General features: G+C 43.7%; 1 protein-coding gene across 2 annotated transcripts in view; it reads left to right on the top strand.

Annotated features, from left to right (window-relative positions):
* The window catches only part of LOC119433343 (phospholipid-transporting ATPase ABCA7-like), a 103,252-nt gene that overhangs the window by 17,088 nt on the left and 58,363 nt on the right, over positions 1–27,801 (top strand). For both annotated transcript variants that reach the window (XM_037700499.2, XM_037700496.2), the window contains exons 4-18: positions 656–791; positions 2,016–2,167; positions 2,819–2,952; positions 4,597–4,800; positions 8,059–8,148; positions 9,533–9,809; positions 12,330–12,469; positions 13,400–13,522; positions 15,867–16,055; positions 18,557–18,768; positions 20,784–20,960; positions 22,539–22,761; positions 23,587–23,808; positions 24,379–24,583; positions 25,256–25,381. In XM_037700499.2, the coding sequence (XP_037556427.2) occupies positions 656–791; positions 2,016–2,167; positions 2,819–2,952; positions 4,597–4,800; positions 8,059–8,148; positions 9,533–9,809; positions 12,330–12,469; positions 13,400–13,522; positions 15,867–16,055; positions 18,557–18,768; positions 20,784–20,960; positions 22,539–22,761; positions 23,587–23,808; positions 24,379–24,583; positions 25,256–25,381 (2,610 nt within the window). The remainder of the gene's footprint in view (positions 1–655; positions 792–2,015; positions 2,168–2,818; positions 2,953–4,596; positions 4,801–8,058; positions 8,149–9,532; positions 9,810–12,329; positions 12,470–13,399; positions 13,523–15,866; positions 16,056–18,556; positions 18,769–20,783; positions 20,961–22,538; positions 22,762–23,586; positions 23,809–24,378; positions 24,584–25,255; positions 25,382–27,801) is intronic.

The raw sequence follows: 27,801 nt of genomic DNA, 5'->3' as shown, positions 1-27,801 counted from the left end.
CCAGTCTAGCTCTTACTTAGGTGCTATGGGCACTGTTTAGCTTCCAAGCGCACACATGCACCTCGGTGCTACCGACCTTCAAATGAACATTGGTGTTTGCTGGCACAGACATGACACCCGCACACAGTGATAAACCAAACAAAGCCAATAGTTTATTGCATCTTCCCAGCAAGACGCGCTGGTTTCCAGGACACTTGATGAATGGGCGGAAGGTAGGCTAGCAGGGGCATTCACCTTGGCTTAGTGCTGCAGCCTCCAGCATCCTTTGTCGCTTGCTTTCCGTCATCATTGTTCTTGGAAGATGCCAATTTCCACTGCTTTCACTTAGGTCGGTGTCTTGTCCACCGTTTCCCACAAGTGTAGCCCCTTTGACTTTCACTTTGACTCTTTCATCTCTAACATTAATGATCTGAACAGCACTGGCTAAAAGACATTTTAACAGCATTCTCACTGTTTCGAGGCACCTGTGCTGGATGTCCCTGCCAGTGATGTTCAGTATCACAAGCCCAATCATTCAACTTTAGGTTCAAGGTCAGTGACTAATTGTATTATCGGGTAATTTGTTCAAACATTGGCCAATGGGCAATGGGGCAAGCGTTCCTTTGAAGCATGATGTACAATGCCACTATGCTTTCCTGTGCACTGTCCTCTCCAGGCCATTTCGATGCCAAGGCCATGCCTTCTGCCGGCCTGCTGCCATTTGTCCAGTCAACGGTGTGCACTCTCAACAACACCTGCCACAGAGAGGCAGCCACTCAGAGCAGTGCCGAGCAGCAGTACAACACATCGCTGTGAGTGAGCAAACATTTGTTTTAGCTTAACTGGTTGTCTTTACCATTGTAAAACAATTCTAAATGAATCTTTCGCAAGTGATTTTCTGTACAGCGTTGGAAAGACTGGTCGAAGGCAGAGGGCATGACACACCGCTCCCTGTGTCGTTCCCTGACCCTTTATCATGTCCTTTTTGCAATGTGCAATGAGTTATGCTTTGTCTACAAGCCCAATTATCTACCTTCATGCTTAAATTGAGACTCGTGTGAATGGTAGTAAAAACAATATTCATTGTGTTGTTGTGCCTTTGTGAAATAGGTGTGTGTTGCTTTTTTTTGTATATTGCAGTACCATAAGTACTGCCACGTAGCGTGTACTATCTACAGTCATTCTAACGTGAACAGTGTAGTGTGTGGTTTATGTGCAACCAAAAAAAAAAGGAACAGCGCAAAGCTCTATGACCGACTCTGATGTGTGTGTCGTGAACAAAACACAACACGTGACACCAGGACAGTTGGTCAAACATATTCACGACCTTTGGTAATCGCTAGGCTGCACAAAAGGCACACACACCCCACGCACTCCGCTGTTTGCCTTTCAATGACTGCAGATAGTGCATGTGCAGCAGAGACATTGATTGTGTTCATTGGACTGCATGTTAAGGCTAGCCTAATATGAGCAAAAGTATCAATATGATTCGTGGTAACAGAGCCACCTCTTAACGCTGTCTCATTCTGCAAGATCTATTCCGGTCATTGTCAATGTGCCTACTGGGGGCAGTGCATGGTCTGATTTTTCAATGACACACATCCTAAACTTTGACACAAAAGCTTGATTTTGTTGTTGGATAGGGCAATGGTCCAGTTGTAAGTGCCTGACTTGGCAGCTTTCGCATAATTTGGCCAACCATGCAAGGAAGGTTATAGGAGGAGTATTCTTGTTCAATCACTTTAGGAGATACAATCACTTTCACAAGTGACTTGGCACCAGACATATTGGTGACCACGTGCGACACCGTTCTTCGAGCTGTGCCAAGACAGTGTCTTGACACTTTACACTTGGTACTGTGCAAGGTACACCGTTGCTTGTAGACGCTGACGCCTCCATAGCTGAGTCATGCAAAATCTTGCAGAAGTGTTTGTATCCCCGAAAATGACCGACTGACAATACAGCCTCTGTACACTACCTCTACATCTGAGTCTGCGTTTGTCGTTAAGCTGACACAGTTTACTTTTCTTTTGCAGAATTATTCGGTTGGTCAGTGATGTGAATCATATCGTAAATGAACATTTAACGAATGAAGACACAGTAAACAGCATCAAGCGGTTATCCCGTGACTTGGAAACCCTCTCTTCATTTGTAAAGAAGCTCACAAGTGCCCAGTTTCCGTTGTCTGGTAAGTGCCCTGAACACTTTTTTTCAATTTTCAATAAGCAGGCTGGCAGCTTCATGTACTTTTGCTTGAGTTCAAACTAGGCATAAATTCTGCTGTAGTCATACCAGTCGAACAGTCTTGTGCATATTTAATCAAAAGTATACAGGCCACTACTTTCTTGCATCTGCTAGTGGACCATTTAGTCTGGTGCCTGTGGTGCCTGTTATGTCGCTGGCTCTCCAGGGCTTTTAAGTGGGGCGGATGCCCTTGTGTGCCACTGTGATTTTGTGCTTGGTATTGTGGGCATGTGTTTTGAGTGCTAGGCTTGGAGCAATCCTTGATTGCATGTATTGTGACCCAACTTCTTTTGACAAAGGCTGTAAATATTTATGCGAATATTTGAAATGTTTAAATATGGATGTGGCCACCATTGTCACATTTTGTTGAGAATTGAATGCGGAAATTTTCATGTACCGAGATTTCGGTTTTGTGTCAAGAACCTGAGGTTGCCAAAATTAATTGGACGCCATCCACTTTGGTGCCTCCTGTGGTCCTGTTTTTCTTTGGGGCATTGATCCATATCAATCGTTAGCTGCAGCTTTGAATGAAACAAGTCTTAAACTGTAGATAGTGCTAACAAGAATTGTGTAACATTCCAATGTTCCTTTGTAGGAAGGGTTGCCTTCGAGGATGTTCTGAAGAATGATGAGAACACAAGGCGCGGTTTCGAAAGCCTAAACATCTCCAACAAGGACTTCTATCCTGCCTTCTTCAAGTCAAGCGTCAGCGTCCGGGCACTTCAAAAGGTGAATGCTTTCTTTGTATTGATGCTTGCAAGTTGGAGCACTGCACAGTGAATTACTGTGGCAGCATCCCTGTTGCACTAATGCTTAGTGTTTCTACTGAACTACTGAACAGTGCATATGACATGGGTGTGGGCTGTGCTCTGCTGGACCCACTGTGATGGGTCAATGGCTAGGGTGTTCTGTTTTTCACTGTCTGGGAATAGATGGTGTTTGTTGGCCCCTTTGGTTCTTTGCTCATCGTATGCCGCCCTTGCATTTTGTATGCCGCCCTTGCCCGGCATTTGGCCTTGTTATAATGCTTGAGTGGTCATCATTCTAGGTTGGTTGGTTGGTTCGGCTTGCAGAAGACAGGCTGTTTGAGCCTTGCAAAGATACTGCCAGCATTTTCTCCGCCTGATGTTTGTGTTGTAGTCCTGGGACATTTACCACCAATTAAAAAGGGCCGGTATGATCCAAACCATGCACTTGCCACCGCACATCTCTCTAATTTTTAACCACGCTTGAGTGCCCCAGTTTCAAAGTTATGTTCCTTTTTCTCAGGCTTTGCGCCAGTGTTAGATGCTGAACCTTGAAACATGGGTACCAGACAGGCAGACAGTGAGCAACACCTCTCACAATGTTGGGACTAGAGCATGCATTCTGAATCCTATGCTGCTAGGCAGGACAGTGTAGACTTGCTGTGGTTGCTTAGTGGCTGCAGTGTTGCGCTGCTAAGCACCAGGTCGCGGGATGAAATTCCAGCCACGGCGGCCCCATTTTGATGGGGGTGAAAGGCAAAAATGCCCGTGTGCTTAGATTTATGTGCATGTTAAAGAACCCCGGGTTGTCAAAGTTAATCTGGAGTCCCTCACTACAGTGTGCCTCACAATCAGGCCGTGGTTTTGGCATGTAAGACCCCATAATTATTATTTTTTTCACCAAAATGTATGCGACCATTGTGTAGAAGTGTGACTTTCTCTCATGGGAGGCCTCTTGTAACAGGGGAAATATGAAAGTGGTAGAAGCAAAGAGAAGTGAGCTCCTATGAATTGTTTGGGAGCTGTCAGGGATAGAAGGCATGCTATTCCAAGCTCTGCTGATAACTTTGGCAGAACCTGTGTGCCTTTGTCACAAGATACATTGTGTCAAATGGCAAAGTGAATGCTTAACATGTCTAAAAAAAAAAAAAAAAAAGGCACGCTTCCTCTGCTCACGGCTGTCGGGAAGAATCCTGCCACATTGGCCCAGAGGTATGGCATTCTGTTACTGAGCACACAAGGTCATGGGCTTTATTTCTGACTCTGGTGTTTACATTTCGATTGGTGCAGAAAGAAAAAAATGCTTGGGCACCTATATTTAGGTGCTTATTAAAGAACCCCCGGTGGTCAAAATCAAACTGGAGACCCCCCCTGTGTGTCACCTCCCATAACACGAGTGGCTTTGGAATGTTAGACAACATTATTTAAACCCCGTGGGATGTTAAACCTCACCGATATCAATGAGTTTTTAGTTTGTTGAGTGTTGTGGTGTGTTTTGCATGTGTTATGTATCTGTGACATGCACTGTGCATATCATTTCATTTTTCATCGTACCCACATGGAGTAGCATGCGTGCCAGGCAAGCCTCTCCAGGATTGATGGCTAAGATAATCTTTTTTCTTGCCAGATATTTGACAGGGGTAAGGAGGGAATTCGAGGCTACTTCTGCAAGCCAGGTGCACCCCAGGTGCTTTTTGTAGCTGACGCCCCAGAAGGGGGTGACGAGCATGGTCACCTGCAGCGTGACCTTTGCAAACTGCCTGCCACTGATGGCCGTGCCTTCACACTGCAAGTTCTGAGAAGCCTGAACTGGACCGCTGTGCTGCACGAGGTGGGTTCCTGATTTGTCATATTCCCTGTGTGCCAGAATACATGAATATGAATGTTTGCTTGTTAATTGGAGAGGTTAAAAAAAATAGGACAGTTAGCTTCATTTCAGAAACTTTATGGAATGAACTTATAAAATAGAAATACAGTGGAATCTCGATGATACGAATCTCACGGGGTCACGAAAAAAATTCGTATTAGCCGAATTTCGTATCATCGAAACACAATCAAAACTAGCTAAATTATAGAGTCGAGAGGTGAACTCACTCAGGCACACGTACGTAAAAAGCATTTACAGTATAGACCACTTATAACGTAACCATTTATAGTGCAGAACTGGCTACAACGCGGCCTTTTCCGATTCCCGTTTACCCTCCCATAGAACTCCATGTATACGCATACCGCTTACAGTGCAGCCGCGTGAGACGAAATTGCTGCTTCCGTGGGAAAATCTCGCCGACAAGGGCGGTAGCGAGCACGAGGTGCGCCCACCGATGGGAGAGGAGATCAACGAGGGCGATGCGGAGGAGGAGCATGAGACGTGGAGCACGAGTCCAAGGGCGATAAAGTCGTCACCGCGCGCAGTATGTGCGAGTGAAAGCGCGCGGGGGACGCGCGCCTTCACGGACAGCGAACGCACAGCGGAGAGCAAACACGACTTCCGTTGTGCAAAAGGCCGTGGGGGTATGGAAGGGAGGGAGGGAGGGAGGGGGGGCGACGCTGTGCTGCGGCGCCAATATCTTGCAACCGAGCGCAAGGGTAACTGGCGACCCAATCTCCCCACGCGAAACGAGCGAAGCTGGAAGGTAGCGCGGGAGGGAGGGAGAGGGGGGAGGGGGGGGCGGCGCCTGTGCCGGCTGCCGGTGTTGTCGCGCGCGCCATATCTTGAAAGCGATCTCCACACGGCTCTGACCTTTGTATGTGCTGTGCTTACGCCGCTCAGTTTCCGTTGAAGCGATAGACCGCACGAACCTTCGCTTGCTGCGGCGGCCGCTCATGGGGAAGCGCGACCGCCGCAGTGAGTGAAGAGATAAAAAGAAAAGCACAAAAGCAACAAAAGCGCCACCGCTTCAAACTCCTTGCGCCCAGTCGTGGATTCCGCGCTGTCCGGCGCCGCGTCCGCGCCTCCGCACCAAAAGAGAAAAGGAAAACGCGCGTTACTGCGCGCTGTTCTCTTTAGCAACCGTCGGTGGGGCGGCGTTTATTCGTATCAACCGACGCGGGTGGAAAATCGATTCCTAACAACCGTTCTCTAGCACGTTGCAAAGTAATGAGGCTTGGCCGGGACCTCAGAAAAATTCGTATCATCCGAAAATTCGTATTAGCCGTGATCGTATCATCGAGATTCCACTGTAGCAGTACAAATATGCTTTCAAAATATTTTTTTGCAACCTAATCAAAGACCAAAAGGTGCAAACATGTACGACCAATGTGTCATGAGGGGTGCTCATGATGCATCAGAGTTCATCATGCAGCTCTGCACTCATTGCTTTTCACTAGATTGCGCAAAAACCACGCACGCAACTGTTCGCATTTGAACGACTGCGGATAGTACATGTCATTTTGTGTCATTTTCTGTATGCTTGAATTATGTTTAGAAACATGCAAAAGTAGGATTCTGCTTTGCTTTGAAAGCACACTTTTGTGTCGTTGATTAATTGTATATGTTGTACACAAAAATCCTGCATGGTATATATTCTCACTCATGTGCGTGACACAGATTGATTTGTATAGATGTTGAGTATTGGAGAAGCCACTTTGCAGTGTTTAATGTTCTAAGCAAAACTACATCTCACGTTCTAAAGAAAATGGAAGGTGCCATAATGTGGAACATTATTCAAACGGCAGTACCAGGATGGTGTGATTGCTGGCAGTTTATGCAAGGCTAGATTTGCCTGCAGGCAACGTCACAACAACCACCACCGCCTCCCGGCCGCGGCAGCTCCACTTCAGTGGCGGCAAAATGCAGAATGCTCGTGTACTTAGATTTAGGCGCACATTAGGGAACCCGAGGTGATCAAAATTAATTGACAGTCCCCCACTAAGGTGTGCCTCATAATCAGATCGTAGTCTTGGCACGTGATACCTAGAAATGTAATTGTTTTTTTACCAGTACCGCCACCAGGTACGCTTCGCTGCAGGGCATTTTACTCAGCAGTGAAGCTTGCTTGTGGTATTTAAAATATTCTCTACTTCAAGGAGCAGCTTTTACACAGACCTTTATCTTATTTGATTATGTGTTAATAGGGAGGAGAGCTGGCTTTAAATGACTTGTTTTGATGACCACTAACAACTCAAAGATGTAAATCTTTTGCATAGTGTGTAAATAAACCTCAAGGGAAAAAAATGCAGTAAATGCAAAACAGCATACAGCACAGCATAAATGCGCAGCACTTCGTTTGAATATTTCTTTTTGCATACGTTTGCTAATACCAGGGGTGCATGGCTACAGATTAGGCATTGCACTTAAAATGAGTTCATGTATACTTCGTGGACAAAATCGTTTTGATGCAATGAAAGGTGAAGAAAAAAAAAAGATAGAAAAAAAACACGTTATTAAAATTTTGGGATAAGATACTGTGTTCTCCGCATTCCGCATTTTGCCGCCACTGAAGTGGTGGTTGTAACTCTTATTTCTAGCATCTAGAGACAGGCAAAAAAATTTTTCGAATTTAACAAGCTAATTATATGTGGCATTCAAAAGGAAAAAGAAAATCTCAATTTTCAACTTCTGTTGGCTGTTCCTGTTAAAAACATACTCAGATCTATGAATAGAATATAAAATATGTAAGTTTGTGCAGTGACATCGTTGATGCCTGCCACTGTAACTCAGTTGCTACGGGATTGCAGAGCTGAGCTTGAGCTTGCAGGTTAGATCCTGGCCACAGCATGCATTTAGGGGCATGTTAAAGGACCCCAGTTGTCAGAATTAATCCAGAGTCCCCCCCTCCCCCCCCACTGCAGTGTGCCTCATAATCAGATCATGGTTTTGGCACGTAATGCCCTAGACTATAATTCAAATAATTTACTAGTCGGCGGGGAGATTTAAGTGTGAGAAAAATTTATAAAGGGAGTGTTCTCTTTAAGGCTAGCTATTTTCTGATCCAATTAGTATTCACTTTTTTTTTTCTTGCGCCAAGCAAGCTCTGTGAGTCAGAAAGCAGTAATATTGTAGCAATTTGTATTGCTTTGCTGTTTGCTTTTAGTGTCTCTTATCTTTTGTCAGTTAATGTTGTTGTTATTGCTGTTTATCCCGCATCAGGTGTCATCTGTTATGAAGGAAGGCGGCCACAACTTCAGCACAGCTGACTGGGTGATGGCTTTTCAGGCGGCTCAGGATGCTCGCAATGAGGCACGTTCACTTCTCTCTTGCATCCTTGCAATCCTCTTTCTTGTTGAGAGTAACATCTGGAGCGAAAAAAAAGAAAAGAAAAAGAACGAACGCCTGACAAGGAGCACAGGGCACGGTGCTTCAGTTCCAGCCATGGTGTCATCAAAAGTTGGAAATATTACTGAAGCTGCGTACTGAAATTCGAACGTATTATATATTGCTAGGACCCACTGTGGTAGCTCAGTGGCTATGGCGTCTTGCTACTTGGCACGAGGTCATAGGTTCAAGTCCCAACCATGGTGACGAAATTCTGCTGAGTGAGGATGGTAATAACACTCATTTACTTGAATTCAAGTGCATGTTAAAGAACACCAGATAACTATCTGGTGGAACCGGATTGTGGAACCAGATGTTCCTTTGGTTACATTGCTTCAAACCCTATAATTTGATGAAATTTTTTTTTTGTATTTAATTAGGTTCTCAAAGCAAATAGTTGCTGTTTGATCCAATCCTCAAAGTGAATTGCTGTGATTCGAAATTATTAATATCGTTTTAAATAGCTTTTGGATAACTGTTACTGAGGTTGGGGTGTGGGATCGACAAGCAGTTTTGGAATAAATAAGCATGATTTTATTGTTAAGTCATAAATTGGTGGACCAGAACCACAAGTCTAGCAAAGGCTTGCTCTCTGCTTGGGAACTATTCAGAAATGGTTAAAAAATTAGGCATTCTATTCATGTTCAGTTCACTGTCATAATTTCTCAATTCATACTGAATTTGGGTTAAAAAGTCACTGTTTATGCACTTGTATTAGAAAGCAGCTATGTCTTTATGCATGTGCATGTGACAATTGTCATTTACCCTCAACTGCCTCTTGCCATCTTCTTTTCACACTGCAATCTTATGTCTCGAAAAGGATTAACTAACCAAAGCCATACTTTTTTTCTTGCTTTTGTAGGACACTGGAAACATTGTGTCTAATTTGTGTTTGTTGTAATGTGCACTCAAACCAAACAGAGCAGTATTCATCAATCTATCTGTACTCCTTATGTCTTTAAGGATGTATGATCACGCGAAGATTGTGTAAAGAACGCATTCAAGCTAGTTTTTATGAAAATAACCATTTGTAACTGTTGGGTACGGATGTGATAAAACAGATCACATGAACTTGAGAAGGTTGCTGTAGCTAAGGATATATACAACGTAATTTGAGGGTTCGCTGTGGATCCAAAGGATCCACCTTGGTTTACAGAGATCCACATTGGTTTAGACACTAGTTAGTTAGAAACTGACTTTGTGGTGTCATTGTGATTACTAACAAGCTGCTCAAAGCTTTGTAAACAAAGGTGCAAAGCGTTTGTCATTGCCCTAATTAGGAACTATCTATTCACTCCATTTTTTTCAGTTGTGGACACTGACCAGTTTTCAAGAGCTGCTCAAGGGCTTTACCGAGAGAGTAGACCAACTGTCCGAACTCTTCACCTGGGGCCGCTCACGACCGAATGGCACATTGGCGAGAGTGATTCAGGTGTCGCTGTGTGGTCGCAACATGTCTTCTCTCCTGGACACAGAGCACGGCCCAGCCCAGCGTTTTGAGGAGTTCCGGGAACAGGTCAACAGGAACCTGCAGGAACAGAATGATGAGGATGTGGTCTCGGAATACGTCTACGACAACACCACCAGTGAGTGTTTGTGCAAAGAAACTGGGGCCTCGGCTAGTTGATACATCTTTAATAGTATTCATAAATCTAAGACAGTGTCGGCCGATATTATCATGTAATGAATATTGGATATGACAAAAGTATTTGTGTCAGATAAGACTTCGTTATACAGTAACTATATGTAATATTAATCAATTAATTACTTGAAAGCTTTAACACTGAATCGGATATGTTAATAGAAGACAACTATGACCGATAACCAACAGGCGAGTAGCCAATCCAATACAGAACTGCGCATACATCTCAGACGCAGAAAAAGCAGGAATGATGTATCAAGCAGATACAAATTATTTGGTAAAGCAACATCAAAGCAATTACGTGAAGTATAACCAACATAGTAATGTGTACAATGTGTTTGCCTAGTGAATATCAATACGAAAAAGAAAGAATCAAAGATATTTCACTACATGTTATCTTGCTAGATAATATTTAAAGTGGGTGCAAGTATGAAACAACTTAAAATTTATATTATTAAGCCTTTTTACAATTGTGAGCATAGTGATTTAAAACCAGTCGTGTTAAAGTCGTGCATGATTGGAGCAATCATAACTGGCATCAGCAAATCAGGGGCAGGCTGAGTTAGTACAGTAAAATCTTGTTACAAGAGACACGGTTTCAAGAGACATGGTTACAAGAGACACTCAGTTACTAAGGACAACTTTTTTAGGTCCCTAGAGTACACTATTTAGGAGAGACACAACCCAGAGATGCTCACGCTATGCGGCCGACGTTGTACCGACCCATATGCGCTGACAGTTTGATTCCCTTCGCTCGGTTGTGTTCCGTTCCGCAGCTGGATGCCATTCCTCGCGTGGTTGAGACTACAAATTGCACCGAACTTTCTGTCATGCTTTTATAATCGCTATTGCACTCCCTCACCGACTCTGCAACAGAGTACCACTGAGTCGGATTTCCGTCGCAGTGTCCGCGGCGCTGGTCGCTTTGTATGCTGGTAGTCGGACTCCAGAGCCATCGCCATGTTTCCATGAGACAACTCTGTTTAAATCGTCGGGAGCCAAACTGCGCTGAGCGGACGCGGGTGGATGCACGACCGGCCCGGTTATCTTGCTGTGAATCTTTGCCACGTCAGGACTTTGCACCTCGCTCTTCGCTTGCTTTCTGTTTCGTGCCACTATCGCTCCGTCTGCAGTTCATATCCCCCCCCCCCCCCTTCTCCGCTCATGCGCTTACTAAGTTGCGCGGAACTGAATGATAGAAGGGGAGCCATCATAAAAGCCTGGTCGTGCCGGGACTTAAGACAGCCGACATGAAAAAAAGAAAGAAAAACGAATGCGGCACCTCGTGTTACGTTCTCCTGTGAGCAGACATTAGACTCCCCAGGAGTTGTATGGTACGGAGTAGCTGTGCGCTGTGTGCACACATGGCTAGTACGTGGCCGTATTAATCGGGGTGGAGGAGGACAACGACCAGGCCATTGCAGGGCAGTAAGTGTCGGCAGTTGAGGCTGACGAACATCTAAGAGCACTTCAAAGGTATTGTGAGCAACAGGAAGGCTTGCAAAGTGAAGTGCTTTACCTCCAGAAGTTGGGAAGGAAGCTAATACAATCTGCAAACACTAAACAACAAACTCCTATGAATGACTAAGCCATCTGAGCAATCTCCTGCAGATGTGTTTAAACACACTTTGATGCTGATGTATAATAAAGTGATCTTGCTGACTCCTCAGAATTTTTGAATTTTTGGTTACAAGACACCTTGGTTACAAGAGACATGTTTCCCGGGTCCCTTCAGTGTATCTTGTAATGAGGTTTTACTGTATAGACAAACACGAAGATTGATGATGGTCTGGTGCCTTGCTCAGGGGTATGATTGACTGTAGTAATTTTGTTATTATCCTGGCATTGTCCAATCATGAGCAATCAACGAGCTAACAGCATTGTAAATTTAGCATGTGGCTTTTCTAACTACAACTATAGCTTCAACAAAACTGTGTGATGTTAGTGAGACAACGCATAGAATGTACGCACCTAGCTTAACAGAGCAAGGTTCATTGCGTCAATCAACACTGTGCTTCTGATAAGGGTCAGCTGGGACATCAACGCATATCGCCACAGATTTTGAGGGCATATTTTTCGAAACTAAAGCACAGGATTTCTGCTTAATAGATAGTCATTAATTACTCCATGGCTAATTACTCCATGGCTGAAATTCCACCGTTGGGTTGTGTACTTTAAAGGAATTAACTGCAAAGTTAAATAGTGAATTTATATGAACGATTAACATCACTCTGCAATTCGTCTTACAAATAGTGTCCACCTCTTCAAATAATGGCTGGTGGGACAGAATTGCAATATCACAAGAGATCTTTAGTAAGTCTGTTTCCTATAATTTCGATAACCTGTCGTATCATTAGCCAAGGAAACATTATCTCCCCATTCCGAGCTCTTCTTTCTTTTTAACTTTTATTGTTTCATTTCAGAAACTAAGAGCAACAGTGTGGTTCTCATTTCCTGTTTGCAGGCCCTCGCTGCAATGCCGTCTTCCGGAGCCTTGAACACAACAGGCTGATGCGGTTCCTGTGGGGCCAGGTCAAACCTTATGTTCGAGGCAAAATTTTGTTTGCCCCCAACAACGTGGCAACACGGAGGATCATTAGCAAGGTCTGTGATTCCTTGCATTTTATGTTGTAATTCATTTTGTCAAGTACAGCTAATTGGCTCTTTCTATTTTCCAGCAGTTACTTGCATAACAGGGGGTCTCTTGGCAGCAGTAGGTCCACGTTGGTCCATTGGAAAATGGATTGTGTCGGCAGTTGGCTCGCATCTTGCGGGTGCTGCAGTTGCTGATGCTTGTGAAATTGCTGTTGATGAGCTATGCATGTACGCAGAGACAAACCAGCACCATATTCGCCATGCTATTTGCCAGGAAGCAGAATGTTTCTAGACTTGCCAAGTAGGGAAATTTACTAATGCTCTGCTACTGTGTGTTCCCTTTAACAGTGGACTTATGTGTGCATTTGGTGCATTGTTATACTTTTTTCTTATACAATGACTTCTGTCTTCTTTCTAACACCTTTATAGCAAGATTTTGTGCTTACTGCTGCTTTGTTTTTGCTCAGATTTTATAGTGAGGTAGCATTTTTTTGGTCCGCACCCTCCAATGAATACATGGCATCTTTCTCAGCACAGTTTGTCCAGACATTTATTGCCGACAGGTGATTGAACTTGGTCACTTCTCTGTAGCATCTCATTCTTCTGATGACAAAATGGACTTACAACAGTGGCCTTTTGCGTTTTCTTTATTTTTTTTCTGGACAAACCACAAAAGCAAAGATAGCAAGTGTTTCATTGAACAATGCAGTCTCAAAAATGCTATATTTCTGCAAGATATGAGTGAGCACAAAGCAGGCAATAAGTGCAGATTTTTTAAAGAGTCATTAGAATAAATATGCAGATCTCTATACCTTAATGTTTAGTAATGCTTAGCGTCTTAAGAAATGGTTCAGCTCATTTGAAATTCGCATTTGACAAAGGCCAGCCTGTGGAATGGGCATGCATTAACATCTGACTGTGTCTGCACTGCTGTCACAGGTGAATGAAACTTTCGAGCCGCTGAACAGACTGATGAAGTTGACTCAGCGTTGGACTGTGGACATCGCACCCAAGCTGGTACATTGGCTGAGCAACAACTCCGCAAGGTTGGAACAAGTCAAGGTCAGCGATACATTTTTTTTCTTTTGGTGGATTTATTTATTTGCCATGATAAGTGCACTGCTGCTGAGAAGGGCTCATTGTACCATTTAAACATTTGGATTGCTTAAATTGATAATGTAGGACAGCGTTGTTATAAGAACGTTTCAAAGGCTCTCTTGACTTTGTCTGGTGCTAAATTGAGCCTGCTGCAGGAGCTAAGCAGTTGTAGTGGCCGTGTAGTGGCCGCGAGAGCGCCACAACGTGCAGGCAAAGGCGAGGAGCGAGCGCAGCTCCGAAACCTTTCTAACCACCATACCGGTTGCACCCCGCACCCCCGTGTCCTCCACTCTCCACCAATGGTGACGAGTGGAAAGGGCGAGCAGCCCCAAGGGCGGTTGAAGCAAAATAAAAATAAAACCAATTGACAGTTGGGATTCACGCCGTCGAGATGTCTCTCTCTCTCCTCCGCGCATACTCGCGTCCCAACACAGTTATATTGTGCGATGCTGATGAAAATGAAGTTGTGGGTTGGATTCCCAGCCATAGTGACTGCATTATGATAGGTGCAGCAAAAGCACTCATGCTCTTATTCATAACTACATGTTCAAGAACACCAGCTAGTCAAAATTGAAATTTAGAGCTCGCTATTATGCAATCTCTCATAGCTTGTCTTTTGCGGCTTTGGGCCATGAAACACCATCTGTCAATCAATTTCAATAAATTGGGAACTTGTTGAGATGGCTTTGCAGTTAGAGTTTGATCACATGTGCAAAGCACCTGAACAGTGTAGAAATTATTTTTTTACTAAGTTACTGAGTGTACTAAAGTAGGCCAGTGCATTCAACACTTTTTTTTTTTTTTTTTGGCATGTAGACTGACTGTGTCATTCCTTTCTTCATTCATTTGTTCATACATCCGTTCATCTATCCATTTAATTAATTAATTAATTCATTCATTCATTGTTTGTCACTTTGTCCATTAGCTTGTATACGATTGTATACTGCTTAGGGGTACTTCCGGGTTAGTATGGCCATCTTAATTTAGATGTATTTTAATGTTGCTATTGAATGTTACCTTTGTCTTCTGCATATTAATCTACAACCCTACTCTTACATTTTTCTCAGTTAAGGCTCTCAATCATTTGTTGCAATTCTACCCCATTGTTGCTGAACAGGACAATGTCATCTGCAAACTGAAGGTTGCTGAGATATTCGCCGTCGATCCTCACTCCTAAGCCTTCCCAGTCTAAGAGCTTGAATACTTTTTCTAAGCATGCAGTGAATAGCATCGGAGAGATTGTGTCTCTTTACCTGACCCCTTTCATGATAGGTATTTTTCTACTTTTTTTGCGGAGCATTAAGGTAGCTGTGGAGTCTTTGTAGATGTTTCTGAAGATATTCACGTATGCTTCCTGTACTCCTTGATTACGCAATGCCTCCATGACTGCTGGTATCTCTACTGAATCAAATGCCTTTTCATAATCTGTGAAAGCCGTATAGAGAGGCTGACTGTACTCTGCAGATTTCTCAAACAAGAATTCATAACTTAATAAAGCTTGCTGCTGGGCTAGTTCGAACTAGTACTTGATAACTGGTGTGCAATGATGCTTTTTTCTTTCTCGTCTTCCTTCCATGGTTGTTGCGCATCTATTTCTCACCAAGAATTCATGATCGCCAGTCAGCCTCTAGAGTTTGTGCAGGAGTATGTTTATCTAGGTCAATTACTCACAGGGGACACTGATCATTAGAAGGAAACTTACAGAAAAATAAGAATGGGTTGGAGCGCATACGGCTGGCATTACGAAATCCTGACTGGGAGCTCACCGTTGTCGTTGAAAAGAAAGTGTTCAATCATTGCATTCTACCAGTGCTAACATATGGGGCAGAAACTTGGAGGTTAACAGACAACCTCGAGAACAAGTTAAAGATCGCTCAAAGAGCGATGGAACAAAAAATTCGAGGCATAATGCTAAGAGACAGGAAGAGAGCGATGTGGATCATAGAGCAAAAGGGGATAGTCGATATTCTAGTTGACATTATGTGAAAAAAATGGAGCTGGGCAGGCCATTTAATGCGCAGGGCAGATAACCAGTGTACCATTATATAGTCACAGAATGGATGTTAAGGGAAGGGAAGCGCAGTCGATGATGGCCAAAAATTAGGTGGGGTGATGAAATTATGAAATTTGCAGGCGCAAGTTGGAATCAGCTAGCGCAAGACAGGGATAATTGGAGATCGCTTGAGAGGCCTTCGTCTTGCAGTGGACATAAAAATAGTCTGGTGATGATGAGGATGATGATTCTTGTAGCTGTTATTCTTGCTCAAGCTGCACTACGTTTGATGGCAGTTTCATGTGAACCCTGCAGAAACTGTCCACTTCTGAAGGCCTGGAGGCATTCTTTGTTGCTGGCGAAAAGACGGGAACCAAGGCAACCGTAGAGGAACTTCCCCAGGCTGCCCAAGCTCAAAGTGTGCTTGAGTGGCTGCTCTCCGACTGGGACGGTCGCATTGAGAGAATTAACAAGGTGGCACAGGAAATGTACCACGTCTTTGAGGTGAGTCATTCAACTCTGAACCCGCCGTGGCAGCTCAGTGACTATGGCATTGCACCGCTGAGCACAGAGTCAGGGTTCAACTCTCGGTGGTGGCAGCTGCATTCTGATTGGAGAAGCATGCAAAAATCCTTGTGTATCATGCTTTGGGTGCATGTTAAAGAACCCCAGATTGTTAAAATTAATCCGGAGTCTTCCACTGGTACAGTGTCTCTCATAACCCACTGTGCAGTTTCGGGATGTTAAACTTGGCAATTTAATTTGATTTGTTCAACTGCGAAGTAACTGCTGTCTCTGGCTACTTTTGTTCTTTCTGCAAGGAAGCCTACCTTAAAGCATAATAACATAATAACTGCTTAATTACTTATGACGTTGTAGAACAAATAGAATGTTCAATCAGTTTTGCCATAATACAGAATATGTGATTCATATGCGGGCCAGTGAGATTGCAGCAGCTGCATATTTTGAATGCATGATAAAATGCATCTCTTTCACATCAAAACTGCTACCAAGAGAGTTGCGAGTATGCCGTCTGTCCGAGCTGCTGTGGCCAAGAATTAGTAGTCAAAGGCAGCAGAAGATTAGATTGAGTGATGGGTTTAGGAGATGTGTAGCTTTTGAGTAGGTTTGGTTGACAAAGGACTCGGAAAAGTGGAGAGAGCTGGGAGAAACAATTGTCCTGCATCTACGTAACCCTTTCAAAAGTTACCTTTTTTTTTTCTAGATGTGACTGCCCGGGGTTGATTTTTTTTTATTGCAGATGTAAAATCTGAGTGACCTATTCCTAAAAAAAAAAAAAAAAAAAGGGAAACCCCTCAATTTTTTTTAGAGTGACCATAAGGTGACAAGAAAATATTTTACATAAGCAAACATCCATTGTTTATTCGTGAATACAGCTGGGCTTGCATAAGTACCTATAATAAGAATAAGAAAGTAGATACAGTGGAATAGATATATTCCATTTTGGCACTTTGGCAGTGGTCCGCATCGAAGGAATTGCCGCTTGACTGACTTGTAGATGAGCAACCGGCGCACACATCCATAGCGTAGTCAAACTGTGGATGTGAGCACACAAAGGAAACTCGATGGTTGTGCGCCCGTCAGAAAAACCACACGAGTTGGAAACTTGCGGTTATCCTCCGTCCCATTGGCAACGAGGGTCAATCAGTTCTCACGTGTCCGAAGAAACACAGGCATAGCAGCATCGTTCATATACGACAGCATCGTTTGTAATACCAGCACCTGCCTGTGAAGAGATGTATTCGCACCCCTGTGAGCAATAAACGAGCAAGCATCTAGTGGTGACCCTTTGAGACATTAGAAACCAGATTGACATCAGTTTTTGCAAGCGCAAAAAACAGAAACAGCCCGCGAGATGAAACCAAAACTAACCACCATGTGTCCGCCCACACGCACATGTGCTAGCGGTCACCGACATGCCGGTGTAAACAAGCCATGGAATTAAAACCAAGAGACTATGGAGCAAACGAAAAAAAAATTTTTGTATCCACATAGGGTGGCAGCACTTGCTGGGCAAGAGAGAGTTGAAAAATCGGTGCCTTTCTCAAACGTGCCAACGGCATTGTAAATATATGGCATCAACCATTTGGGACTTGTTCGCGGGGTCGTATATATTTATGTATTTGACCCTCAAAGGGGTAAAATAGGCTGATAACGATGATAAAATTTGAGCCACGAGGCAGTATGCTTGTTCATGTTCCTTGATGAGGTTTATGTGACTGACCTGCAACATATGGGATTAACTGCGTGGTTGAGTCAAAATTTCACCTTTGGCAAGATTTCATCGTTGCCAGGCGCCTGCAATGTCACATTTCAGTGTCACCTGCAGCAGTGTAGTGCTCAGAGATACAGCCAACTGTTTTGCTATAAAATTAAGAGGTCTCGCTGAGCTGTGTGGTATGGATTTGATGTCTAACACTGACGTGATGTGCCCTTTAAATGCAAAGGGTTTGCTCTCATGGGATCAAGTGCACTGCATAGGTTTATGGGAGAGAGCCTAGTCAGGTACTGAATTGCCTTTTGCCCCCCCCCCCCCCCCTCCTATGTATGTAAATTGTCAGGCTTTAATAAAATAGCTTGAATTCTAATTTCAATTATACATTCGACTGGTAACATTTGTGTGCTCTAGAAGGCTCTGGTGGTGCTCTTTACATTTGGCTGGTTGAAACGAAATGCTCAGAACACATTTGCCTGTTTGTGTCTGTCAAGTGTCTTCTGCAATTGCTCCTGGAGCAGCTAAATGTTCGATTTTGACAGGCTTTTTCGTGCTCCAATCTTGAGGGAGCTCCAAATCAGTGCAAGCCCAGCCAAAGAGCAGTAGGAACCTTAATTTTAGGCAAAAGGCCGAGAGGCAGTGTCAGTTGAATGTACTATAAGGTTTGCCTTGGTTACTCACTATGTATGACAGCATAGTTTTGTACTGACAGTATCTGGCCATGTTGTTCTGAGTGCCACATTCTTATTTTTTTTTTTCTGTTCTCCAGTGTTTCGAGATGGACCGGTTTGAGGGCTTCCCCTCTGAGGAGGCGCTGATGCCACGTGGTTTGACACTGATGCGAGAGAACAAGCTCTGGGCGGCACTAGTGTTTAGTGGAATGAAGAGCTCTCAGGACACCGAGGTGCTTCCACCGTTCATCCGCTACAAGATCCGCATGGATGCCCGCAAAGTGGACTCAACAAAAAAGATTGAAGACAGGTAATGGTAGGATTTCCAGTGGCTCTCAAACCTTTAGCTGTTCTGGACCCCTTTATTCAGTTCGTCTTTTTATTACGTCGATGTGGGCAAAATGCAAAAACGCTCATGTACCATGTATTGGGTGCACGTTAAAGAACCCTGAACCATTCAGAAGCGTTGACTTTTGGATCATTTGGTTCATTGTGTAGTGTCGTTTAGCGGAATAAGGGCGGAAATAAGCGATGTGGATAGGACAGACGCTCACTTACAACTCAAGTTTAATGAAGTAGTTTCCAAGGAAGCGGAAGGGGCGCGCATGTGCAGTCAGAAGGCTCATACAGATTCACGTGAAAAAGTTAACCCTACTACCTAACCTAACACCTACTCAGATAATTTATTACGTTATTCGTCAGCGCTACTGACGGGACACAAATGCACGTGGCTGATTGTGTGCATATCTGGCCAGCCTCATTAATTTCCCTCACCTGTCTGTCATTAGACTTGCTCACAATCATTTGATTGTTAAAGAGCGGGGTGCAACTGCATTTTTTAGTGTGCACAGGTAGGTGCATACCATTTGGTGGCAAAAAAAAAAAAAAGAACCCTAGGGGTCAAAACTAATCGAGAGTCCCGGATGAGGCACTACGGTGTGCCTCATAAACAAATTTGGTTTTGGCACATAAAATGCTAGAATTTTTAATCGGTTGTCATGCCGTTGTCGTCATGTTGTCATCGTCATGCTCATATACTCGTCGTCATCCCATTGTCCTTATGCCGTCGTTGTCACACTGCCATCGTTATACCAAGGTCATCATTTCAGAATCACCATCTCATCGTTGTCATGCCGTCATCATCATACCGCCTTTGTCATTTCATCAACGTCATTCCTTCTTCGTTATTTCATCGTCGTCACCTCGCTGTGCCGTTGGGCGACCTTGGCAAATGAATGCAAAACAAAGTGGGCCTATACCGGAGCCGTGTATGTCACATGTAGCCGAAGCAACGTAGGTCTCGGAATGACCACTACAGATTTTAAATAAATGTGACTTAATCAACACAGTGTGTCACTTTATTGCTTTGAATACTTATTGCATTACTGTCAACAGCGATCATGAGATGCGTTGTGCCATAATGTTTTCTGCTTACTTCTTTTATAAAAGAAAATAACATGCGCTGTAGACCAGATGTCACACTTGAGACCTTAACAAGGAGAATGTCACACTTTAATCTACCAAAGTTGTGTTTTAGCTACTTTTAGCAGCCTCACGCTGTCTGAGCAAGAAATAAGACAGGTAAATCTTGTATGCTGAAATGTAGGTGCTGAAGTCAGGTTTTAGTGAAGGCAGTCAAACTTTGCAAGTGTGGTTGAAAACCGAGCCCTTTTTTTCTTTATTTGCTCTGAATTGGACCGTAGAATGCAGCTTGACACTTAACCTGTTGTCACAGCTGCCTTGCTATTTGCTTTTCTCGTTCTTTTAACAGAGACGTATCTTCAGTGGTGCGTCTCTGAATTGGTTGTTGTGAGCTTTCTTGTCTTAGAAATGTCAAGAATTGGGCTGGTTGATTATTCATGACTTGAAGACTACAACACACAAGAAGATGAGGATGAAGAAAAGTGTAACGGACACCAGCACTGATACCAATACTCCCACAATTACTTTTTCCTGAACATGTATGATGTTCTTCGTGTTGCACCAAGAGGTACAAGGAGTCCTTGTGCAGCCTGGCTTGTGTCTGCCACTCAGAACAGAGGTTCTTGCATGTCTCCTACCGGCAGGCTGACGGGCTCACTGAAACCACCAAGCATAGCTTTTATGTCAGGAAGGTGGCAGAGGTTGCATTCGTGTCCTTACCTACTGCATACAAACAAGGCTGCTTCCTCTTTACATCAAGGCCTTGTTTGGAAGTTTCAGCCACTGTTTCACTTAAAGGTCTCCGAAGAATTTACAGATCTCACATTTTAAAGAATGGTAGTTTGACTGCTGATTTCTGGTTCCAGTTATCTGAACTTTGCTTCATGTTCATTTTTCTCACAGAATTTTTCGGCCAGGTCCGCGCCGTCGCCCGACCATTGACCTCAAGTACTTGACATTTGGCTTTGCCTACTTGCAAGACCTTGTGGAACACTCCATCATAGCGCTGCAGACAGGATGGGAGAAGACAACGGGGATCTACCTGCAGCAGTTTCCACACCCCTGCTACATCTTTGATCAGTGAGTTGGCTTATCATCCTTTGCCTTTTGGGGGGACACCTTTCTACATCTGTAGCTCACCAGTTCACTGTTCCACTTGTGTTTATGCTTACAGTACTGGGCTTTCATTCAAACTTTTGTAGAGGTAATACTGTCTGAAGAAAAGGAAAGAAAAGTGCAGTCAAGTACGGCAGAAAACTAGGGGATGTGATGAGATTAGAAAATTTGCAGGCATATAATAGTGTAAGATAGCGCAAGACAAGGGTAATTGAAGATGATAATTATGTTGATCATGATCACGCCATTCACTACAGACAGTGAAAATTGTGTTGCGTGTTTCTAATTGGTCACAGTTGGAGCTTTTCTAATGACCAGCTTCACCTTAAACCTTTTCTAATGGTGTTTCTAATTGGTTATATTTAGCTCTCTGTGCAGGTTAAGTCATTAAATCTGCTAGCCTGCATTAAGTCTGTTTAAAAACTTGCAGCACAGCTTTTACATACTGCAGTATACTGGCTAGCCACAAGCAGTACTTTGTCGACAGTGCTGTGCCCATGGTTTAAAGTGTTTGCTGTTATAATGCGTACCTGCCTCTTGTGTTTCATTTCATGTTGCAAACATGACACTCAGTCATCCGTGAGTCGTGATAGACTTAAGCACTATAGAAAACTAGTTTTAAAAATGGCAAGCTTTCGGGTTTTCGAGCTGTTTCTGCAGGTCGTGAAGCTGACAGTATTGCCAAGGTTTAATAGTGTCATGTCTTTATGCTTATCGAGCTTTAATTATAGAACAGGTCAGGAAACACACCTGCACATGGCCATAATTTAGTGAAATACGAAGTCGTAGACTGCAGTGCACTACAAAGGTGTGACTAATTTGCATGTTGCATTAACCTGACCAACTTAATTGCCACTGCATGTGCTACAGTGTAACACCACATTTCTTATTCTGCTACTTAGGCACGTTGAACTCCATTTCAGACTTCTCACACACATTATTTTTTATTCACTGCGGTTAGCCACAAATTATCCAAACACCGCATTTTAGCACATCTGTTGTGCAGTGAAAGTTAAATTACATGTGTAGCATTTAAACTGTACCAGCAAGTCTAGTCTAAAGCCAGCTAACCTGCTCTTTACTGTTGAAAAGCTAGCAGCTGCAAACTGCCTGTCCAAAAGGCCTCACGTTCAGGATGTACAGTGTAGGCCATTGTTAGAGGAACACCTACTTAGCATTTCACCATTGATTGCAGCTGAGGTATGACATCATCAACTGACTACACGAAGATCGGAAGATTATTCTTCCGATCTTAGTGGCCGACATGACATTTATGTCATGTCGGCCACTTTTTTCACTTCTATCATATATTATCCACTTATCAGCTGAAATGCAGAAACATTGTGGTTCTATTGGCTTTATTACCAGTTGAGTGTTGCGTTTGAGAGTGATCCACACTGTACGCTCAACTCGGTTGCATTTGGTTGCATTTATGCACATGGTGTAATCAGTGCTCTGTTCCTGCGGTCTTGAAGTTCTTACTGTCCAGATGTGGAACTGATGTTTGTGTGCCTTTATCTTATCTGTCTGCTCCAAACGCAGGTTCATTGTGACAATAGCCGAGTCCTTCCCCATGTTCATGGTACTCTCGTGGGTTTACTCGTTTGCAATGCTCATCAAGAGCATTGTCCGGGAAAAGGAGCTGCGTCTCAAGGAGGTCATGCGCGTCATGGGCCTGGGAAGTGGGGTCCTCTGGCTCTCCTGGTTCATCGACGCATTTGGCTTCATGCTCATCTCTTCAGTTCTCCTCACCTGCATTCTCAAGGCATGTTGTTCCTGTGCTGTTCCTTAGTGTTTCTTCCTTACAAAGCTCTCACTTGCATCTCGCTGTAATGAAACACTGAACTGAAAATTACGATGTGAATTTAGAATTTTGTGGTGTTCCTAACTGCCACTGATTGGAGTTAGTAGCCTTATAAAGAAAAGTTTTAGTACAGCGACACACTATCTTGCTGGGCTAGTTAGCGCATATTGACTGGTTTGACATAACCAGTCAATATGTATGCAATAAGTATGCAGTAACATAACCAGCCTCTAATTCCTTGTACTTACTAATCCAAATTGCTTCTTGATCTGAAGTGTAAAGACTGCTTAAAACAAGAACACGGAGGGAACAAGGCCTATATGAACCATTTACAATTTTTGTGTCATGAAGGAAAAAAAAGAAAAAAGGCACAAAGAAACAACCAAGGGCAAAGCAACTGAGGCTTTGATGAGCAGGTGACAAAGGTGTGTGTGCGTGGCAGATGCCCTGCTGCTGTTTTGTTCCGAGTTCACACTTTCCTAACCTCATATTCTCATTGCATTCTCATTTTAAGTAGTGTCTCTGCAGAGCAGTTACAAAGGCATCATGTGTTGTAGTTTGTATTGTGCTGTATTGAAGCTTTATAGCAATAGTCCAAAGTTCTTGCACTTCATTCAGTGCACTCGAAAGCTCAAAACACTGTTGGTTCAAATGTGAGATCTTGGCTTGGCAATTTGCATCTTTTATCAGATGCCAAGCAGCACTTGTTGGTAAGGAACGACTTCCATCTGTACTCGTGATGTGCTAATGTTGACTGAATGCCTTGAACGTCTTTGTGTTGCGCAGTTTGGTCAGGTGCTGGACCATTCGGACCCGGTGGTAATCTTTGTGTTCCTGGCCTGCTTCGGGGCGTCCATTGTGTGCAAGGCTTTTCTCGTGGCTGCCCTGTTCTCGCGGGCCAACATTGCGGCTGCAGCTGGCGGAATCCTCTTCTTCACCTGCTACCTGCCCTATCCATTTGTCAAGCTCTGGAAGGACCGCCTCAGTCTTCACCAAAAGAGCGCTGTTGTAAGTGCCTCTCTGTCATACTCTTCAACTCTTTGCTTGAGGAAAGCGAGGGTCAACCTTCAGGTGGCTGTGCATAGTTGCTCACTCCTTGCAACTTTTGGTCCTTGCAACTTTCGGTCACTGGGATTCTCAGTCGCTGTGGCTTTTGGTCGTTGCAACTATCTGTTGTTGCAACATTCAGACATTGCAAATTTTATCATTGCAACTCCAAGTTGTTGCAGCTTTGAGTCATTATCATGACATGCTGTGCAGTTAACCCATTCATCACCAAGTTTGCGAAATCACTGACTATGGCAGTTAAAACCAAATTAGGCCAGCTTAAAACAAGACAAGAAAGAAGTATGTTTTGGGTCACTTCTATGTGACATAACACGCCAACTTTCGTTAATGTAATTGTGCACACTTACTTTAGATGGCAGCAGTGTTTGTCTCTGTTCTAGCATATGTAGTGCATAATATGTGCATTCCTGGCTTTCCACATCGATTTATTCATTATTCAAGCCTAACATGTGCCAAAAGTATTTCTAAGCGACAACATATGACCCGCATGTGCTGTCTTGCATCTCACAGAGCTTGGTGCCCAATGTGGCCTTCGGCCTCGGCTGCAGCTACTTTGCCCACTTTGAGGAGGAAGGCGTTGGCGTGCACTGGCACAACCTGCTCCGGGGAGGCCTGCCCCCGGACACCTTCTCCATCGCTCACGTCATGGGCCTGCTGCTGCTCGACGCTGTGCTCTACTTTGTGCTCGCGTGGTACATCGAGGCTGTCTTTCCTGGTGAGCACACAATGACAATAAATGCGCACTGTTTTCAGGCCATGTATTAGACTAGAGACAAACCTACTTTATCAGAAGTGAAAAAAAAAAAAAAAAAAAGTCATGTGGAAACACAGTCAGCAGCCTAGAGTCACTTCCTACTCACTGTGAAGTAGGCATGCTTTTGTGAAACTCAGTGATGCTTTCTATGTTGTCTTTAGATGGGGTTGGAGCTTAATTTGTCTATTGTTATGATTCATTTCGACCAATGAGCTCCAACCCAGCTTTTCATTTTGTTGGATGCTGGAGGCCTTGAGAAATTCAGGACTTGAGGACAGTTAATAAGTTAACTGTAGTGTTACTCCTCTCATAAAATATCTGCACCACATGGGATGTGCTTAGGGGTATGCTTTTAATACTGCTGGTTACATAGGCAAGAAACTCTCTGATCAACTGCCTTCTGTTGGTCAGTTTGTTCAGTTGACTGTGCCGCTTGATGTGCGCAGCACATTATGAGCAGCAGGTATTCGATAGCACAGTGTCACTCCTGTATCATGGGGCCTTGAAACTGTGCTTTGATGAACTTTGTTGTAACTTTTTAAGCCAAGGGTTCACAAAGGCAATCCGAAGGGCCTGTCATGCTCGTGCTTACCCAAGTACTAGCTTGAAGTTTTGCTCTTTCTTAATCTGCAGGGCAGTATGGAGTGCCAAAGCCATGGTACTTCTTTGTCACCAAGTCCTACTGGTGCGGTTCTTCACATTCCGACAGTCCAAGAAAGTCGGCATGGGAGTCATGTAATGGAACGGCTAGCTTGAATGGTTAGTCACATCATTTGTTAATTTACGTATTACTAGAAGGCAACGGCACGGATTAGAGAGCAAATATGGTTTGCACATACCAATTCCAGCTCACTGGGTTGTCTGCTATGCTGCTGTAGTCTGCTACTCGCTGTGCGGCCACCAAGTCCTGCTAGTAGCCGCACAGTGTAGCAGCATAACAGACGACCGAGCGAGTCAGAGTGGGTGCTGAAGCATTGTGGTGTCCTGCTGTGACCATTTTCTCCATAATGACGTCACAACACATACACCTCCTTGAGAAATGTTTGTTAAAAAAGATGTTACAGGTGTAAATAATTTAAGGTGCTCTGAGCCTTGCCAGTATTTTTTCTATGGTTTCGAGGTTGGGGACCTTAAAGCAAGAGATGAAAAACAGGAAATGTAATGGCAGTACTTCTTTAAAAGGAAGTGAAGGTGGGCACAGATAACACAATGTATAGAGCAGGTAACCGGTGGTTTATTAGAGTAGCAGAAGTGGTGCCAGTGAAGGTAAGTGCAGTCAAGAGCAGCAGATGATAAGGTAGAGTGATTAGATTAGACCAGATTAGAAAAAAAAATATTTGCAGGCATCTCATGCAGTTGGTTGACTCAGCGTAACAGTACTGCATTCAAGCATTATGTTAAACATGTTTTATTGGTGATATATTGCCACCTCACTCCACAAAAGACACTAATGAGAGACATTGAGTCAGTTTAGATTGGTAAAGTATTATTTCAAAACTGTATTTTTGTTAATCTTGCAGTAAAAAGTTGATTACAAGAAGAGAGAACGAAGGCCAGACTTCCATTTTTAAAGTTTCATGCTAGGACCTTAGTGTCAGTATTTCAGAGGGACATAATGTATTTCAAAGTATTTCTAAGTATTTGAACCATTTCAGCACTGTGCAAGTCCTTTAAGCTTGCTATTCGACTCCGGTTAATTCAATTTTTCAGTTAATTCGATCCTGATCAAAGGTACCAGCATAAGGCAATGCATTTCTATGGACCTAAACTTTCGTTATTTCGATCCTAAAATAGTCTTCGCCAGATAACTCGAACTTGATCAGTTAGCATGCATGCGCCTAGTCTCTATGGTGACCGCATTAGTGACCCCTTTAGTGGCAGTGTCTGTCTCGGCAGAGCTCAGGGTACAGTGAATGCATTGAACAGACCAGAGTAGTATATGACGAACACAAATGATATCATGACATCCGTGTCACGTAGGTCATGAAACGGCCACCTACGTCCTGGTGCTCTCATGGTTGTTTCGTTAACTTGGTAGGTACCAAAGTTGGCATAGTATGACAGGAGTGTACGATGAACATAAGTGATAGGTCATGACAAAGTCATGACATGCGTGTTATGTAGGTCATGACAATGACTCAGCAGAAAGATTAACACTCAAAGACCACTTAAATGGGTTTGGACATGGGTACTAAGTGAAGGAAACACTAAAGGGTGCTGTTAGAAGTCATAGTCATGAACATGACTCGGCAAAAATGACAATGACTCAGCGAAGAAGATTAACACTCAAAAACCACTGGAATGGGTTCGGACGTGGGAACACTAAAGGACGCTGGTAGAAGTCATAGTCATATGCATGACTCAGCAAAAATGAGAATGACTCGGCGAAAAAAAGTTTAACACTCAAAAACCAATGGAATGGGTTTGGATGTGGTACTAAGTGAAGGAAACGGCTAAAGGTTGATGGTCGAAGTCATATTCAGGAGCATGACTAAAGCTTTCGCCTTAAGATCTCTTAGGTGTAGCTAAAGGGACTCCTGAGGACTTACTGACATGAATGTCATGACATGCGTGTCATGTAGGTCATGAAAGAGCCGCATAGGTCTTGGTCCTCTCATGGTCGTTTCGTTAACTTGGTACGCACACTGCTTTGTATAGCATCGATTCCCACAAGGCAGTGGGATGTGCCGGCTTTTTTTTTTCTATGCCTTCTTCACACATTGTGACACCAACAGGGTCATGCACGTAAAGCCATCAGTGTAGAAGCTGTCCGAGTGGTCCATATGTGTCCATATATGGCCAACACGCCTTTGCCATGCAGTCTCACGGCCACTCTTTCCTCGTACTCTTGCTTGCATGTTGTGCGCAACCCACTGATTTCACCTTGCGTAGTGTGTTTTGCACTGTGTGTGCTGCGGCAACAGCGTGTAGCCAAAAAAAGCACAAAGTTCTGATAAGCTAGAGTAGGTGGTATTTTCAAACAAGATTGACGTTCAGTACTGATGTGTCCACGTATCTTCTAGAGAAGTATGCGGTGAGGAGCAGAGAGCACCCACGGGGAGGGTAGCGAAGGTGAGAGAGGAACTGCTCGCTCACCCTTTAGCTCAGAGTGGTTTAAATGCCCTTTAACTCCCAAGTTATTCATACAAAAGTGTACAAAATTCACCATCCTTCCTTAT

Source organism: Dermacentor silvarum, chromosome 11, assembly GCF_013339745.2.
Source record: "Dermacentor silvarum isolate Dsil-2018 chromosome 11, BIME_Dsil_1.4, whole genome shotgun sequence".
In the NCBI taxonomy this organism is placed as follows: Eukaryota; Metazoa; Arthropoda; class Arachnida; order Ixodida; family Ixodidae; genus Dermacentor; species Dermacentor silvarum.
Note: the sequence above shows the minus strand (reverse complement) of the source record. Positions and strands in the feature narration are given on the sequence as shown.